The sequence below is a fragment of the Zophobas morio genome, unplaced genomic scaffold, assembly GCF_036711695.1.
Source record: "Zophobas morio isolate AGI-343-1 ecotype UQ-CSIRO unplaced genomic scaffold, CSIRO_AGI_Zmor_V1 ptg000046l, whole genome shotgun sequence".
NCBI classification, from domain to species: Eukaryota; Metazoa; Arthropoda; class Insecta; order Coleoptera; family Tenebrionidae; genus Zophobas; species Zophobas morio.
The window spans coordinates 4,291,153-4,309,343 of NW_026972151.1; the positions used below are offsets into that span (position 1 = coordinate 4,291,153).

The 18,191-nt window shown below is 34.8% G+C and overlaps 2 protein-coding genes and 2 long non-coding RNA genes across 6 annotated transcripts in view; 2 read left to right on the forward strand and 2 right to left on the reverse strand.

The window, feature by feature from the left end:
- The window catches only part of LOC135142373 (uncharacterized), a 26,314-nt gene continuing 8,123 nt past the window's right edge, over nt 1-18,191 (forward strand). Inside the window, exon 1 of the long non-coding RNA XR_010282511.1 lies at nt 1-183. This is a non-coding gene — a long non-coding RNA (uncharacterized LOC135142373). The remainder of the gene's footprint in view (nt 184-18,191) is intronic.
- Nucleotides 3,368-5,390, reverse strand: LOC135142045 (cytochrome P450 6a8-like). Its single transcript, XM_064073692.1, has 3 exons — nt 3,989-5,390; nt 3,692-3,943; nt 3,368-3,644 (listed from the first exon to the last, which is right to left on the reverse strand). The coding sequence occupies exons 1-3, from the start codon at nt 5,070-5,072 to the stop codon at nt 3,481-3,483; spliced, it is 1,500 nt and encodes a 499-aa protein (XP_063929762.1). The 5' UTR covers nt 5,073-5,390; the 3' UTR covers nt 3,368-3,480.
- LOC135141958 (uncharacterized) lies at nt 5,936-9,525 on the forward strand. Its single transcript, XR_010282445.1, has 3 exons — nt 5,936-6,123; nt 6,191-6,384; nt 9,247-9,525. It is a non-coding gene; the product is annotated as an uncharacterized LOC135141958 (long non-coding RNA).
- The window catches only part of LOC135142370 (inter-alpha-trypsin inhibitor heavy chain H4-like), a 3,584-nt gene continuing 767 nt past the window's right edge, over nt 15,375-18,191 (reverse strand). For 2 of the 3 annotated variants that reach the window (XM_064074061.1, XM_064074060.1), the window contains exons 4-15: nt 17,925-18,188; nt 17,584-17,877; nt 17,295-17,534; nt 16,954-17,245; nt 16,608-16,904; nt 16,488-16,544; nt 16,162-16,194; nt 16,082-16,102; nt 15,995-16,024; nt 15,876-15,944; nt 15,599-15,764; nt 15,375-15,546 (exon numbers count right to left, since the gene is read on the reverse strand). In XM_064074061.1, the coding sequence (XP_063930131.1) occupies nt 15,519-15,546; nt 15,599-15,764; nt 15,876-15,944; nt 15,995-16,024; nt 16,082-16,102; nt 16,162-16,194; nt 16,488-16,544; nt 16,608-16,904; nt 16,954-17,245; nt 17,295-17,534; nt 17,584-17,877; nt 17,925-18,188 (1,791 nt within the window). In that variant the 3' untranslated portion in view covers nt 15,375-15,518. The remainder of the gene's footprint in view (nt 15,547-15,598; nt 15,765-15,875; nt 15,945-15,994; nt 16,025-16,081; nt 16,103-16,161; nt 16,195-16,487; nt 16,545-16,607; nt 16,905-16,953; nt 17,246-17,294; nt 17,535-17,583; nt 17,878-17,924; nt 18,189-18,191) is intronic. The other variant, XM_064074062.1, reaches the window with a different exon arrangement.

The following is an 18,191-nucleotide window of genomic DNA, read 5'->3' on the forward strand; positions in this document are numbered from 1 at the left end:
GTACGCCTGAAGTGGATACTTGTGTTGAGCTTTAGCGGCACCAGAGAGTTTTTTCCAGAAGAAAGTGATACTGATCCGCTGAGTTTATTGATTTGTGTTGAAATAGCGGACATGGCGTTGGAGAGGAGACTCAAAGCAACGAGACCGTTTTAGTAAGGGAACTAGGGGCTTGTTGTAACAGGGGTAAGTTGTAACACTAAATTTTTACCGGGAATTTAAACTCTTTATCGTCAGGTTTTTTCCTAAATTTAATTCTTGCACCATAAGACATCATGTCATCACAATCACTATTCCTCCAGCCAGCGCAGTGAGTGGATGTGTGCACGTGTTTCGTTTTGGCCAAGTAATGTAAAATATTGCTTTAGTAAAATTTGGTTTTTCGTATCTGTTATTAACTAATTTTAAACTTTTAATTTTGCATGTAGTTCAAAAATTACTCAGCTTTGATATTCCTTACACATTTTGACGCTAAGCGACATAATTTTGTCGAAATGTAATTAAATGTAGAAAAATGTGCTACGGGGCATGTTGTAACAATATCTCGGGGGCAAGTTGTAACATGTTACAACTTATCCCAAATTCACTTCTACAAATCTGGTACATAGCATACAAAAAGCGAGCGAAAATTTTGACCTATGCCATATATTGCTTTCCAGATATATTAAGAAAAAGGAAAACAAAACTCAAATTTTTAATGTTGACTCTTTTTCTAAAAGTTTATTTCAGTTTTACTGATAAACTGATAAAAAAAATGAAGTGTTGTGTTGATTTTTGAAAAATAAAGTCTAAATATGTATTAACATTAGCTTTACTTTTACTGTTACTACCTGCCTGATGGCTGTTACAACTAGCCCCAAACACGGGGCAAGTTGTAACAGTGCACTTTTTTTAAGAAAGTGCCTGGTATGAAGTGAATATGAACAATTTTGACCTTTTACCTGTTCAGTCCAGTAGGGGAACAGTTAGACTACCGACAGATACTTTTATAATGGTCAAACAGCTAATAGATACCAAATTATATTCGTTTTCCTACAAACTGTTACAACAAGCCCCTCGTTCCCTACTACTAAGTTACGAAGCGTTGTTTTTTGGCACCAAGTCCCTGCGCTGATTTCGCTATTTTTTGAGTACGATCTCTATTGGCTTCGGTATGTTACAGTCGATTGACGGGATTTTTACTGATCAGAGATTTTCTGTGAAATTTCTGGTTTTTAGTCAACCACGTCATTGTGTGGAGTCTGTAGTTGTTTTGAATTACGTTCGGAAAGGGAGAAATAATGTCGAGGTTTCCTAGTGAGAGCTCTTCCCTTCGGCACGTCGAGACGTCAGGAGTCCAAGTCTTCGGCGTTCAAGATAAGTCGCATGTTGCGGTTTGGAATCATTCGTCAGATAAACACTTTCTTTTGTTATAACTAAAGAGACGACGTCATGAATTTTGGGAAATTTTGATTAGCGGTTTGCTTACCATAACGTTAATTCGTTTGCAAAATTTCAGAGAATTCGGTTTTGCAGTTTCAAAGTTAAATTGTAAAATCTTGTTATGCAATTTTGATTTTTTTAGGACAAAAAATCGAGACGGATTATTAACTACACGCGTAGGAGTATGTTAATATACAAAATATAAATAACATTGAATATGTATATCGACATTTTTTTTTCGTCTAAGTCAAATTGAACTTTTCTTTGCAACTATGGAGATTTAGTTGAGTAGTATCTCCACTTTGCGGTACTAAGACCAAGTATGCCATGCCATGATTGTTATTATTATTAAATGGAATACATGTCCGCTAAAGCTAATCTAATGATAGGCTTCTTGAAAATAAATAGTGCCTGATTTCCAAGACTTAGCGCTTTAGCACTAATAACAATAAAATAACAATAACAATAAATCCAATATTTCTGCTATGTCATGAGCACAATTAAAATTATTATTATATATGTAATTATCACTAAGTTAAAAAACGTTCACACTGGCTTCCGACGTATTTGCTTGTACTGGAAACTTTTTTCTCTTACTGCAACCTCATTAAGAAAATAAATGAATATGGTGTCTCTGTTTCTCCAAAATTTCTGGGCGTTTATAAGAAATCTGGCCGAAGACTGTGTAAAAGAGCGTCCGATGTCCTATATAGCACAAATGGACAGAAAGTACCTAGTCTGCAACAAGACTTACCATTTTTTCGTGATACTAATTTCAACCATTTGCAGTGTACATTCTTCGGACCAATCATTCACGCAAAAACAACGTGATATTAATGAAATTGCTAAAAATTTAATATTTTTAACGAAAGCCAAATGTCATATTACCGTTAAAAAAATTCTCTACACTTGTTTTTGTGTTTGATAGTCTGATTAACCAACAATTTAAAATTAAAACGCAATTGCTAACCCCTTCTACCAAACTGTTTTGATTGCCATTGATTTTAATTATTTTATTTTTGTTAAAGAAAATTAGTGAAATTGGTCATTGTTATGTTATTTTGTCAGCGAGGAACAAAACAATCAAAATTAATGATAAGAGAAATCAAAAATTAATTAAAAGTTATCGTAAACAAAAACGTCCGATAAGGTGCAGACAAGAAATACCACAACAATTAGATAAGGAATAAGAAACAATAGGATAAAAATGCCAAGGTAGGTGCAGTAATAAAACCTAAACGTGTTAGGATTGTTTGCTTCTGAGAAATAAACTGAAACGAGGGATTACCAGCAAAAAATTTCACTTCCAGTAATTATCCATTTGTGTACTTAGTCTCATTTCCACCGACTTGTTTCTGAAAGACTTAAGTAGAGATTACTCAAGTGACGTTACATTTAATTGTTATCTTTAATGTAAACGAACACAAACAAAAATATTTTTAAAAATATGTAGCAAAAATACTTAACACTGAGTAAACAGAAACGTTACAAAACTTGACTGACTGGATCATTATCGGATCATTTGTGTACCATATCGCCAGTAATAATCAATAAATAAAAAAATATGGACCAGTTAAGAGCAATAAATTGAAGTGTTCTAAATTAAGAAAAATTTAAAACGTAATGCTACTGATAAGCGCATTTTTTACTACGCCAGACTGCACGATAATCGTGTTTACAGGCTACTGTTATTGCCGACAATCACACCAATTCATCAGTTCTTCACTAAACCACAAAATATTGAATTAAAATTGTGGTTTTTCTTGTTGGGTAACACTTTCACGTTTTTACGACGATGTTATTGTCTGAACACGGTATTTTTCTGCGGAACACACTAGTACAGCCTTGACCTTAAAACTTTTGCAATATCACTAAGTACTTCATTAGCGCAAGTGTGGTAATCTATCACTTTATCACACTTGAGGCCCGAATACACAAACGATAAATATATAGAGGAATCTCATTGTTTCCGGTGGACTCAGCCAAAGGCTGATAATACGTCAAATAATTAAAAAAATAAAATAAATATCACATTATGCAATAAATAAGTCAATGTCTGTTTCAGAGTTTCTCGGAATCGAGCCAAATCCCCCCTTCTGCGCTTAGTATGAAGGAGTTCGACGACATTCTTAAAGGATCGCTGGTCCTTGGGTTCACTTTAAACCTGTACTTTTGCAATAGAGCGACGAGACCGACCTTGGTTTGCATTAAACCAAACCGCATACCTACAACCAATTATTATTATCGTTATTATTATTACTAGTGGTCGTACCTATGCAAATTCGAGGACCTTCACCAAACGGAATGTACGCATATGGATTTCTCATTTGTTTGTTCTCCTCGTTGAAGCGATCAGGATCGAATTTGTAAGGGTCCGGGTAGTACTCTTCATCGTAGTGCAAAGCTAGAATGGGTACTATCACGCGTCGCCCCTTCTGGATGACCGCATCCACATCAGGTATTTTGTAGTCCTTCACGCAAGTCCTCGTAACGAAAGGTACCGGAGGGTATTTTCGCAGACTCTCTACAAAGTCTAATTAAACCTGGTCTATCAATTACAAGTACTCACCATCAATCACTTGATTTAAGTACTTCATTTCGTTGATCCCTTCGTAAGTGATTTTGCCGTCATGCTTTTGCAAAACCCTGAAGATCTCTTTGCGCAACGTTTCTTGAATTTCTTCGTTTTTGGCCAGTTCGTACAACGTGAACGTCATTGTGGTGGACGAGGTTTCAAATCCTGCCAGAAAGAAGATGAAGCTTTGGGCTACGACTTCGTCCAAATTTAAAGAATAGCCCTTGTTTTCGTTTTTCAAGTCGATTAACAGTTGCATAAAGTCAGGTCGCGAAAAGTTGTTTTTTTCGCGATACTCAATCGTCTCCTTGACAATGTTCCTGAAGAAGTTTGAAATTTCACTTGAGACTTGACGCACACCGAACAGTCGCCCTAGGTTCGGGAAACTTGATGCTAGGGTCATCTTCAAAGTTCTCATGCGTGAAGAAGTGAAGACTTTCTTTCCATAGATGCGAAAAGGGGAGTTTTCTTCTTTGATCGAATTACAATCGAGGCCGAAAGCGCACGAACCGATAATATCAGTGGTGAAGCGCCCCAAAAGTTCTTTGACGTCGATTTGGACTTGTTCTCTTTCCACAGCTTCCATTAGAAGGGACACACATTCTATTAAAGTCGGGAACATCATTTTCATTTTACCAGACGTGAACGTAGGAGTGAGTTTAGTACGAAGGTTTTTCCATCGGGAACCACCAATGGCGAACAGGTGGGCACTAATAGGGTCAGACTTCTCGTTGTAGTACATACCACGGTCCACGAAATGTTGGAAGTCCTTGGTTGTAATGTTCTTCAAATAGTCCAAATCGACCACTAAGTATATAGGACTTGCGAAGAAATAGAGTCCACAGTGCTTCAGACCTTTCCTTTTGGCTTCATCGTATAAGTTCTTAATGTGGAATCCAATTGAGTATCGTTTCTTCGCCGGGTTTTGGAGATTTCCGAACGGGATTGACGGTACCAAAAATGGAATTCTCCGTCTAGACCAATACTGGTGTCTCCATTTGATGTACGTGATAATAACAACCACCACGGACACCACGATTGAGAAAAGGTTGATCACAATAGCTGCCACTAGAGACATGTTGATGAGTAGCGTTACAACAACGTACTGTACATTTCACTAGCTGCGATAACTTTATCACGATTTTTTATGAATTTGAGTTATCTCTACTAATCGCTAACACGAAAGACGTTTCACTACTGAATTGTTTGATAATGATCGCCCGAAACCGGTCACCGTTGTTTACAACTAATATCTTGAACGTGATTACTGAAACAAGATGATAATAACCGGTTTAACAATGCATTACGTCAATTGTGCGTTGTGAATATTGATTTATGAAAAACACTGTGGTTTTCACACTTCCTGTGTTTGCTTTATTGCAAACGATAATTGTGATGAAAATTCGCCGAATGTGAGGTCATTATGGAATTATGACGGAGCGAATTTTTCCAAATGTGATAAGTAACAACGTCCTGTGATTAACGATAAGTGTAATTAGACTTTGGATGCGTGTCGTGAAGTCTTGGGTTGAGTGCGTGGATGGCTATCGGAAAATTAGCACTTCAGTCGAGATGATACTTAAGTCAATATTATGCCTGTAGTCAAGCGTGTAAATGTTTGAATAACGAAATTCTTGGAGTCGCTGGAGTATAATTAAGGAGAGGCAATAAGACTGAAATAAGGTTATTGATGTGTTTTTACCGAATGACGAAGCACACCCAAACAAACATTCAGTTATGCGTATTAAACTACACGATTTAAAAAACAAATAGCTTAGATTATTCATTAATGCAAATAATCTTATACTTTATGTAATTTATGTTAACGCAACTGATAAGAACTGATTACAACCTTTCAATTAAAACGGAAACAAATATGTATGTTACTACGACGCGACACTCCCTTGTGTAGTTTGTTCGTTTGAATTAATTTTATGTTCCTGTTTTTCATTCCAAATTTTCTTCATATTTTGTAGCTAATAGTAATATTTCCACATTGATATGTGAAAAATAATTTTCATATTTTGACATATAAAAACAAAAATTTAAAAAGGGCACACCTCAAGTTTGTTTAATTTTTCGTTCCTTCTTACTTTTAATTCTATGCCGGTGGACTATCAGCCTGGTAGGTAAAAGATTGTTATGCCTATTTTAATCATTCTAAAAAATTAATAATGCCGTCATTTCAATTTTTAGCGTACTAAAGTTGTGCCATCTATCAGTCGTTTATCCTACGGCTGTAGAAATCTGTATCAAATATAAGTAATTAACGAAAATTTATGGATAGGTAAATGGATCATTAAAATCTCGTAATATTACAAACAAGTGAATTGTAGTAGGCTGTAGCAGAACATCGATCCGTGACCTACTTTTGTTTCCGCTTTCTATCAGTAAGTAGTCTTCTAAAAATGCGTTGCACTTTTCATGTATCTTTAAACATTCAAAATGAACTTTGCAGATGATAGCAACTTGTTGACGGAGTAAATGTAAGATATTTCGTGGAGATTAAAAAACGTTCGTATTACATCTGAGAATTTAATTAGCACTAATTGCATTTAGCTGTCTTTAATATCTATTGTTTTATCAGCACTTAACCATACATATATAATTCTCAGACATTTTAGATCTTATTATGGGTATTGTTTTAACATACCGTTGTTCTATAATGCTTTCTAGTTTAAGTCTGATAGGAATATATTATATTATTATTATAACTATTAATAATTTCGGAAGTCGAAGCCCAAATAATACCTCCAGGAACACAATTTTATTATCTGGTACTCTAAAATGCTTTGCTTTTGCAGTACGTATTTTAAAAAGTGTAGATTTACATCGCAACCTCTACGCCTTTATTGCACTTTTGTACAATGATGTATTGGTAAATGGCAGTCTTAATAAAAATCTGAAGTCACTTTCCAGCACAATTTCACAGTTTCTCTTACGTAGATCGCCAAGCAAGTGTGTACCAAAGTAATTTTATTATTTGGCTTTAAGCGTTAGTCAAATTAATGTTTGTACTCCTAGCATGTCATTGTATGTTTGAAAAATCATTTAAAATATATTAATTCTCAATAAAATTGGGTTATAATCCATAAAACTGCAATTCATGAACTGGTACTCTTGCAGTGCTTTATGTACCAGTGGTTGATAACAGGTTAACAGGTACCATTTAATGGGTCATTGCGGATTAACGCATTATACCATACCAGTTGATGATGATTCCAAAATTCCAGTTCTGAAAAGAGTAATTTTAATGAGAACGCTCAAAATTTTGATGAACACGTTCAAGAAATTATACAGCGACATTATAGATGGTGAGACAACAGAACGTGAGAATCAAAATATTCAAGTTCTTCCAATAACTCCCGAGAAGCAGAATGACGAAAGACTAACTTATGTTTCATAGCTTTTCAAAAAGATTCTGTTCTGGCCAAAAACTCCGGAAAAGAAAAACGAAAAGGAAAAATTGCTTCTGTGGCGAGCCCTTCCCACTGGCAGATGCATCATCCGAAAAAAGAGGATAAAAGAAAACCAAAAATTAGAATGAAAGAGGTTAACGAAGAAAATCAACAATAAAAAGAAGCAAATACTTTGAAGAAACGAAAAAAGGTTGATAAATGACCCTACCAAAGGAATTATTTTGTTATTATCAAATATGAAGCGATGTACTACCTGGGACAAATTTTAAACATAGTTGATCAAAAGTTCAGAGTCGGCAGAGATGTGACCTTGTTGTTTTAATGTACGATGCGTTACAAACTGTGAAACTCCAACTTCAGCTCCAAGTCGGCGAGTGTTGACGTCGGGTTCTTCTTCGTCGCGTCCCAAAATTTGTTCTTCAGCTTACATTATTTTTTCTGTCCTATCACGGCTACGATCGTGAGTTTGAAATTGAAGGTACCATGATCTCGGAGATGTTGTACTACTGATGCAAATGTTCGCACACACCATAAAGCATTACCATATCGACACACTCTGAGTTGGAAAAATTCACCATAAACCAACTTAACCGATTGCTCGTGGTGCGTCGTTCTGTGCCATTCATTCAAAGGAGTATGTCAGAACTGAAGGTCTACGGCTAAGAGAAAGGCTAACACAAAGAACACACGAAAGAGATCGATTTAGAAACAAAGAAGTAACTACAAGTATATAAACAGACAATAAAGACACGGGGGCGAACTATCAAGAAATTGAGGAGAATATACGGGACAAGATAACGAAAAAATATCTATACCTGTGAACATAGACATTTACAGTATAATCCAACTAGCTAAAGCACTGTTTCCCATTGACAAGTGTGAAAAGTGTGAACCTTCCCAAGCTGGAGGAATAATTCCGTTAACACAAGCAGGGTTGAGTGAAGCAGTAGTAAAAATTAAGTGTACAAAGTTTTCGGGTCCGGTGAGGCTGAGGAAAAATTAACCGAATATACTCCGCAAGTGACGAATTGACTCCTGAAAAAGAAACGTTTCCTGAAAAATGGGAAATAGCAGTACTAGTATTGTTAAAAAAACTTAACAAACCCAATAAAGAATAATGAAACGAATGTCTGGCAGACCGCGAACCTGTCAAATGCCGATGGACCGAAGACATTTAAACAACAGCGCCGTGCCTACGCCAGAAAATGTCAGGTATTAGGAACTGAAGCAGCACTTAAAGGTACTTGAAAATAGGTTCCATCGGAAGCAGTTTGACCAATGAAATGGCTACGTTTAACTGAAACGGGCCAGTCGCAGACAGCTTAAAATTTTTTGATGTGTCAAGTATGGAACAAACCATTAACTATAAAATTGTCTTGAATTTTTACTGACTAACTTAACATTTACTTATGTAGACAATATCAGATCTGTGAGGCTGGAAAGTGTGATCCAACTGGTGTGATAGAAAATAAAGTTTCCAAGAACTTACAAAAGTAGCAGGTACACAATTCTAAAACACCGTATCAAAACGAAATTGTCAAAACAGTTTTCACAGAAAACTAATCCTGACCAAAGATTACTGATTTAGTGAGTATATTTTATCAAGTACAAGTGGATTATTTTTATAATCTGCAATCAGCATCGAAACTTAGTTAAGTTGGTAACTTTACTTGTTTCCTTTTTACAACAGCAGCGGAAATGTCTCTATCACTAGTTGATCAACTGATCATGGTGCTCTAATCTTGTATACCTACGTTTTATATATTTCAAACGTATCCTACCTCCTGGAATATCAAGTACCTACTTTCACCTATCCTTTTACATATTTTTCAGGCAAAAATCAGGTTTTTCGTTTCTTATGGTCCTTCAACATCGACAGATTGGCACCACCATTTGGAAGAAAAAAGACCGCTGTACGTCGGAATCAGTGACCTGTGTACTTTGCAGGATTTTCTAACTTAACTTATTAAGCAAAAATTGGAATTATTGTTTTCTTAATCCTTCTACACCTTAAGTTGAAACTCATCACACCAAAGCGTATGAATTTCGTAATTTCGTATTGTATTAAACGAAAAAGATGAGTGTACTTTTCCTATATATATTTATAATTTACGAGTGTATTTTAATTCATTCTGACACATTTATCAAGATCTCTTATTTAATCAGACCTACCGACTGACAGATCTTCAATTTGCGACTACTTGTAATTGATGCTAATCAGGTAAATGTACGAAGGTGAAAATAAGCAAAATAAGAAGTGTAGGTACCAGATATCCTTGTATAAGTTTCATTGACCAAAAATTTGTATAAGTAGTAATTTTACAGCAATGATAATTAAGTTTTTAAATACTTTGTGTCTGGGAGTAGAAGAGGTCGAGATTGCTGATATAATTAGTGACAAATCTTTTTGGGTATGCTCTGCAAAATGAACGAAAAATGTCAATTGATAGTAATTTGAAACACATCATAGACAGTCGTGTAATTCAGAGGTATGGATGGAAATCAAAACATCTAATTATAATCGTGTTAACATTTATGATGTTACTCTTAAGATCGTACTGATACAATTTTTTTGAAAAATTAATGAGAAAACAAACTGCGTAGTTCTAATGTTTTGTTATTTACTATTGTTGAATATACTGCTTCTTCTGTTGCTTAAAAAATGGAACATGATATCAAAAAACTTGCATCGATACTATCTTCTACTCGTTCTTTTTCTGATCTTAATAAAGTGATTCGTAATGGCAACTAAATATAACCTCAGTGATATTCATCGTCTATTACGTAAATTATGTTATGCGCTCGTTCTTATGTCTTATGTCCATTGTGAATGGGCAGTTAAAGTAATCTACGGCCCTGATATAACTGGTAAGGACATTCTTCGTACAAATAAAATTAATTCCAGTCTTAAACACCAATTTAGTCAGTAATACATTTTTAATATTAGAATGTTGATGGTCTTAAGTCAGAGTTAAAAGATTTTTCTTTTAACATGAATTCTGTTATACTGATATGATGTTTTTATTGTTGCTAAATCCTGCCTTTATCGTCGTACCGCTCTCGAGGAATTTAATTTAAACCATTATAATGCATATTTTTTGAGCAGATTGCTCGAAACTCCAGTACTAGTGAGAAAGTTTTTGTATACTTAGCAATTGAACGTTTATCTCGAACTCCTCTTATATTATAGCTGAAGGAGTTTTCCCGGGAATGTGAAAAACAAGTTTCATATTTTCAATTTTCAGATCAGGTCTCTGTAATAAACTTAACAACTATAAGGTTGTTTGGAACCAAGCTGCACTTCCTAGTATATTATTCATGCGATGCCTGTAATTCTAATTTTCAAAACGTATTAGTAGTCATTTCCTTATAAATTTCGTTTTGGGAAACCCGTGAGCATACGTAAATGCAGAAATAATCATCGATATCGAGAGAAATCCCAAGATATAGATATATATGCAGGATTAAGCCGATTATACAACATCTTTTTTTGTCGTTTTTGTAGAACTGTCACAATGTTCTAATATTTTTATATGAATAACTAACACCACGTCATTAAAGAGCAATAAGTAGCAGCTGGAATAGAAAAGCACTCCGAAATATTAATAAATAATGCAAGTGAAATTAAGTGTATAAAATTTCAGATTGACTTTTATTAAGCAGTAATTCAAATTCTTCTAAATAAAATACTTAGCACAAAGGTGTAAAATTTTGATAAGTCAAATGAAAAATACAAGAATTAAAAGAATAAAATTACAGAACACATTAAGTATGTAATACAACAAAGAAAAAAGACAGCTATGCTTATATTTCAGGCCTCAAATAATAACATATAGGTTACAAAAACGACGCTGTTAGAAATATAATATTTGCATTTCGCTGGAAACTTGCATGAATTTTATTATAATGTTAAAGGCACTCCCTTAGAGTTATGTGATCAAGTGTTAGACTTAGGTGTGATGATGGACTCAAAATTAACCTTTGTTCCGCACATAGAAAATATTAATTGATCTGCACTAAAAGTGCTTGGATTTATTATACGAAATACATCTGATTTTCAAAATGTATCATGTATTAAACTCCTATTCTATAGTCTTGTGACGTCCAAACTGGAATATTGTAGCATCATCTGGAGTCCATTTTATCAAATACATATTAATAGTTTAGAAAATATATTAAAAAAATTTTGTAAACACTTATATTTCAAAATGTTTGGGCATTACTCAATACGGGATTATGAACAACGTAAACTTATTTGGTCCGTTAATGAAAGTTCACTATATGCTAAGCAAAATATTTCCAAATTGGCATTTTTACAAAAAGTCCTCAATGGGCAGATCAACAGTCCGTTGCTCCTCAATGAGTTAAACTTGTTAGTTCCCAGGATAGGATCTAGATCATATAACACCTTTTTCTACAGAATTCCGAATACACATCATCACTTTAACAGCCCATTGATTTCCAGCATAAGGTTGTATAATTGTCTGAGCTTAGATGAGGATATATACCAAAAAAATTTTAATTCTCCTATGTTCAAGAAGAGAGTGTTAGCTTTTTATCAAGATTGCAATTGTGTTTTTACATAAATGTCTCTACGTTATAGTTATAGTTATATTTATTTACTATGTATTTGTCACATGTATTGCTGTTTAATTTTTGTATCCACTATAGGCAACAATGCCTGTTGGACAATAAATTTACTTGTTTATTTATATTAAACTTTGACCATTAAAAAAAATGCGATCGACATTTTTCCTCAAACGGCGACAAAACGGAGAAAATCTTGAAGTTATTTATAAACAAAAAGATTAATTTCTTATCCATTTGAATTGTTATAAACATTTTTGTAGATTTTTTGTTTAAGTTATCTGAAAGTGCGAATATCTGAAGTGCTATTAAAACAGTGGTATACAAAAACACTGGTGGTATGCAAGTAGATTTCGTCAACTCAGAAAAAAGGTGCAATCACCTGTGCAACAAAAAATAAAAGTCGATTGTAGACGCAATTAACATTTACGTTTGACAACGTCTTTGAAGCGGTCAATGAATTATATTCATAAGTAGTGTCCACACTGTGTACAAGTGACACGAAATTCCACTGCTGAGTTAAAATTCCATTAACTTTTGTTATCTTTTTTCCTATATTGTTGTATTCAAGCAAGTCATGCAAACACTAAGTGTAAAGTATGCTTGTGTTTGAATGGAAAAAGTTTATTTGAAAATTAAATTTGATTTTATCATAGTCACGTTTTCTTTATCAAACAATTAACGTTTGAAAGTATGTAATTGAAACTGATAGTCAGATGCAGATAATCGAGTCCTTCGCATGCTAAAGCACCTGTAATAAAATCCGTACATCTGTTCATATTAGACGTTACTTTTTATTTACTCCAGCATACTTAGAATTTCGAAAACCGAGGTTCCAGTATTTTATTTACTCACTCAAAAATAATTAAAATACCTCATCAAATACACCAAATTTTAATCAATTACATTTTAGTTATATTCACGGAAGATTTGTCGCTTGGTAGTTGAGTAAACCATGTTGTGAAATCAAGTAGGTAGGTAAAGTTTGTCGAAAGATATAGTGTGTTTACGACTTTCAGGTCAAGCATTTTATAGCCGATTTTTTCTTCTAAAATTCAGAAAAAAGTAATCAATGGTACGTCACATTGATAGCTGGGTAAGCCACGTACCGTATTGAAATAATTTTCTATTTATTACTCTTACAATAGGGGAAGGTCTTACCAGAGAAACGGATTTATTGCCTTTACTGTGACGAACTTGTAAAAATTACCGCAAGTTGAGCAGCAATTAATGAAAATTTTAAATTGTTAGTTCTTCCACTTCTTGAAAGTGCGGCCACAATGAGTGGAAATCAATCAAGAAAATCAATAAACATAGGCAACCATGTGCACGTTAGAGCCTTTTGGTAGTTGGTAGTTCTGATTGGTAGTGGCTTGTTTGAGGGTTGTTAGAAGAGGGCGGCTTGGTAGAGAGGTGAGAGGTTCACTGTTGTTTTGGTTTCGTGAGTGAGAGCATGGTGAAAAGACGCGGTAAGTTAGCGGGGTGAAGTTAGTTGGCTTGGTAGTTACTAAGAGGGAGGAAGCCTTTGTTTTAATCGTAACGACCACGACGCCACACTTTCCCCAACGCCCGGAGCTAATTCTTGCGGCTTTCTAATCGGAAAATGCAAATTTTCGACCGACGCTAACACGTGTAAATTTGTTTTAGTGTTTGTAAATTCACAGTTTATGTTAGGATTTGAATCGTTAACTGGTGCTAACACAATTTAACAGGCATTATATTTATTTAGTTAAATCACTTACTAGGAGATTTCATGAAATTCACTTAGTCAGGATTCAGTCTTTTGTTTATGTTACATTATAACACTTCTTAATTCTTTACACAAGATTGCTAAAGACTCACAAAATACAACTTTTGAGCAACAATTTCCAGGAACCAATACCCTACAAGTCCCTCCCTTCTATCAAATGCAGGGGAGTTACAAAGTTATAGAGCATGGAGCTGACATTTTCAACTGCAAGCTATCTGAAATAAAGAAAGACCACAGTTAGAGAGACAATAGTCTATTGATTAATTATTTTGAAAAATGAATCTAATTTTCACTACATTTCTTTCTTTTTCGACACATTCCACTTTTGCTTTTTTTTTAATAGTTTAAGTTAGTTTAGATTGGAATTATGGTATTACTTCTAGGTAACTGCGCTTAAGATCTGTCAACAACATTCATTAATAATAATAACAAATAACCCAGGCATAAAGACAATTTAAGAAAAAATTGCCAGAACAAACCCAAACATTCCGCCACAAATTGACAAGCGAACAAAATTGTAAAAACCGCAAAAACGGTGTTCGTCAAAAAAAGTGAAACCCTACTTTGTGTTTTTCAAAAATGGGAGAATGTGTTCGTCCATACAAATTAGCGCACTGTGGAGTGAGAGGAGTGAAGGAATTAAAACACTAAATAGGAAAAAAAAACAATGAGAAATAAACCCATACAGCGTATTTCCCAAAGAAAAAACTTTATTTGAACCTAAGAACAGATTGCCAAACATATTTGTAGATTCTTCTCGTGTCGTCTCAACTCATCAACAACTTTCTGAGATACTGAAGGTCTTCCAGGAGATTCTCCTTGGTTGCCACTGCCAGTTCGAACAAATCAGTGTATTTGGCCAGATATTCTTGCTTACAAACGGTTACAGACACTCTCCGTTTACGTATTTTGAAAAGAACTGTTTTGTTGTTTTGAGATTGAATCAACGAGATTTACTGTAATTCATATTTGGAAAACGTTAGAACAATAAAAGCGATGATTCTATTAATTATTTGACAGGTTACAAATGACATTAATGACAAGTGAGGACTGTTATAATGAGGCATAATTTCAGCGAAGCGGAATTTTTGATACGCCCTTAGAATTGTTTATAAAAACCCTGTACAAACAATAGAAAAACATCAGACTCCTCCCAAGTTACGCCACTTGTTTCCTACTGAACAGGACTATGCCGAAATAAAAAAAACCAGTGTTGGTTTTATGTAAAACTCGATGCGTAAAGCATAAAATGGCTAAACAATGTGAAGCATAGCACAACTATTACATGAGACAAATCTTGTTGGCTTCAGAATGGAGTTGATAGATAATGGACGAGACCGCTTTCCATTTTCATTCAGGTAGCAATGACATTCCCGATATTAGTATTTTTCCGCGTCCCTAAAAACCTTTATGTGTGGTTGCCTGCCTAAGGTTAGGAGACTCTTTTAAATTTATTATTTAAATTCAGATTAATCAAAAGCAATTTCGCGGTGCTGTTCTCAATTTCTTTGCGTGAAATTTAAATTCGAATCGGGATACTACAAGTTTTATTCGAATTCAGCAACTGTTACAAAATTGATACAAATTTCGAGGACTGGTTGACAGATTAATCAAGGGACGAACATAGTAAGGCACAATTTTATTTTATCATAGACACATTTACGGCCTTATAAAACAATGAAAACTTAAAGCGTTTTTATTATAAGCACATCTAAAAATTGAATAAAATCCGGTCATCTCTTCGTTTTAGCCGTAACTTTTAGAGGAATCATTTGGGACAGCACACTCCTGCGTATCTAGAATTTTAAAAATCAAGACTTGAGTGTTTTATGGAAGTATATTACTTACTCGTTAAGCGGGCAAAAATATTTCAAATATACATTAAGATCATCTAGGAACGAAAACACTTGTGGACAGTCGAATACAAACATACAAACACCAGTACCATTAAAGGGTGTTTTGGGGCATTCAGGATGTGGCAAATCACCACCACTTGTACGCAGTGTGAAGGTTCCTTAAAAAAAAATATTTATACATTTAAATGCTCAACAGTTACACTCGACTTTGTCCGTCTGCATGTTCAGAAATGAATTAAGTTATTTTCGGAATAAAGGCACGGTCGTACCTTCAGCAGTTGTTATATTTTGATTATTGTCCCTGAGGTTGGAGAGCCACTGAGGAGCTGCTGCTGGAACTAACTATACAGGTTAGATGAATTCTTAGACATATCTTAAAAATACGTACTGGAGGGAATTGCATCGTAATCGACAAAATCTTAAAAACATGATTAATCAAATTAGTGCATATTTCAAGTAATCATGATGTGCTTACCTTCGGAATCATATGTTGCAGCTGTAAAAAAAAATAAAGTAATAGGTTCGTGTCAAAAGGTAATTAAATACAGGACTTACCGAGATTTACCGCATATAGCATTCTTGATGGTTCTGTAACAAAATGTGCAAAGTTTAGTATCATGCAATCAAAAATAAAACGAATTATAATTGGAATATCTTTCAAACTTTAGGTGCTATTACTGTCTTTAATTTGACGCAGTCGTTGTCCCTTTTTGCTGTAGACTTTTTGCCACCAGGTGTCGATATCGTTTCGGATTTATCGAAAAAATGTTTCTATTAAAGCACAAATTAACTTACGTGGTAGTACTAACTACAACCGTCTGTAAATTTGGTTTCGTACGTTGTTTTGACACAACACCAACCGAATTTTGAGCAATACTTACGAAATGTCGTAGAAAATTGTGATTTTCTAAGTATTGAATACGAATATGTTGATTCATCTATAGTAAGAAATATTGCCAAAAATATCAATTAGAAATTTAGTAACTTCTTTAGTACTGTACCTGCTCTTGGCTGTGGTCCTGCAGATTTAGTGTCAACAGAATCCGTAGCGTTCGGTTTGACAACCACTAAAGAACTGACCGGAGTGACAAAAGAGTACTTTAAAGATAACTCGAGGGCTTTCTTCGTTAGTTCAGTAGTATTTGTTGCTCTATCTGTTTCTTGCAACATTTGTTTGACAGTTAAATATGCCCAAAGTCTTTCCAGTGAACTCACAGATCTAGACTGAACTGTATGGAAATTGACAGGACCAGCAGTACATCTTCCAGTCACATTAAGCAAAACGTCTAAATTTTCGGCTAAAAATCACACAATTAAAGTCATGGAAAGTATACAAAAGATACACACGTGCTCGTCCTGCTACCACCAGCTCACTACCATTGAAAAGTAGGGGATAATGAACTTCGGTCACATCTGATACCTCGTCCACGTATTTAAAAGTCACGTCACTCAACAAAGGCAAAGAAATAGTACGGTAAAAATTATGTAGTTGTAAGGAAGCATCAGCTGCTTCGTAAATGTGTCTAGAAAAACCCAGATTTTGCGAAGATAATTTTCTCAAGAAATCTTTGTCTGCATCTTCACCAAAAGATAGGGAGAAAATTGGCGCCCGATTTGTTCCTTCATTGAGTTTTGATACCTAAAATAGCGTATTACAATGTTTCCCAACAACATAAACGAATACCTACAAGTGTGATGATTTCATCACCAGAGTGAATTCCAACGTTCGGTAGACCGTCGGTCAAAAATATGAGTATGGGTTGATATTTATCAGGAAATTTCTCTTGAGTTCTCTTAATCAGAAACAAACCCACTTCTAAACCCCCGATGATATTAGTTGCTCCCATGTCGGCGTAATTTTCTATGGCATTTTTAGCTTTGTCTATATTTTCGTCGGACACGCTTGCACCCTCAGGCAAATTCGTTTCCTAAAATTATATTATTAATTTCAAGGAAGCATCAGGAAACTAGTTTTACTCTCAGATGTGGTTCCAAATGGCCATAATCTGAGTGTAAATTAGATATATTTGCGTCCATAAAAGTATTTGTTGCGACATTCCAAACAGAAGCACCTTCGGAGAACCACACAATATCGAACAAATCTTTAGAAATAAGGTCCGACAAGATATTTTTCATTGCTTCAACCACTTGCTCAAATTTTCGCCCAATCATACTACCACTGTGATCTAAAACGAACACTACATGTTTTGGTAGAGGCTGCAGTTCTGATGGGGCAAAGAAATGAACGAAGTACCCATCGCGGACCAAAACCTTGAAGACAACAATTTTGAAACTGGTTTAATAATGACAAAATATACCTCTCCTCCCTGCGGATCTCTTTCCACGTCATATTGCACCACAAATTGTCCAGCCAAACCACTTTCTTTCGTACCACCAAGACTTTTCGCAAACTCCAGTTGATGCTCGATATCCGGAGTGAATTTAACACAGATCGACTTATTGTCAATGGAATTTATCTCCACAAAATCGTTTAGTTTTTCTTGGTTTTTACTTATTTCGTTTCCAGTTTGCAGAAAAGGAACCGATTGATACGTCAGTGGTCTGCTTTCGTTGATATGAACCTT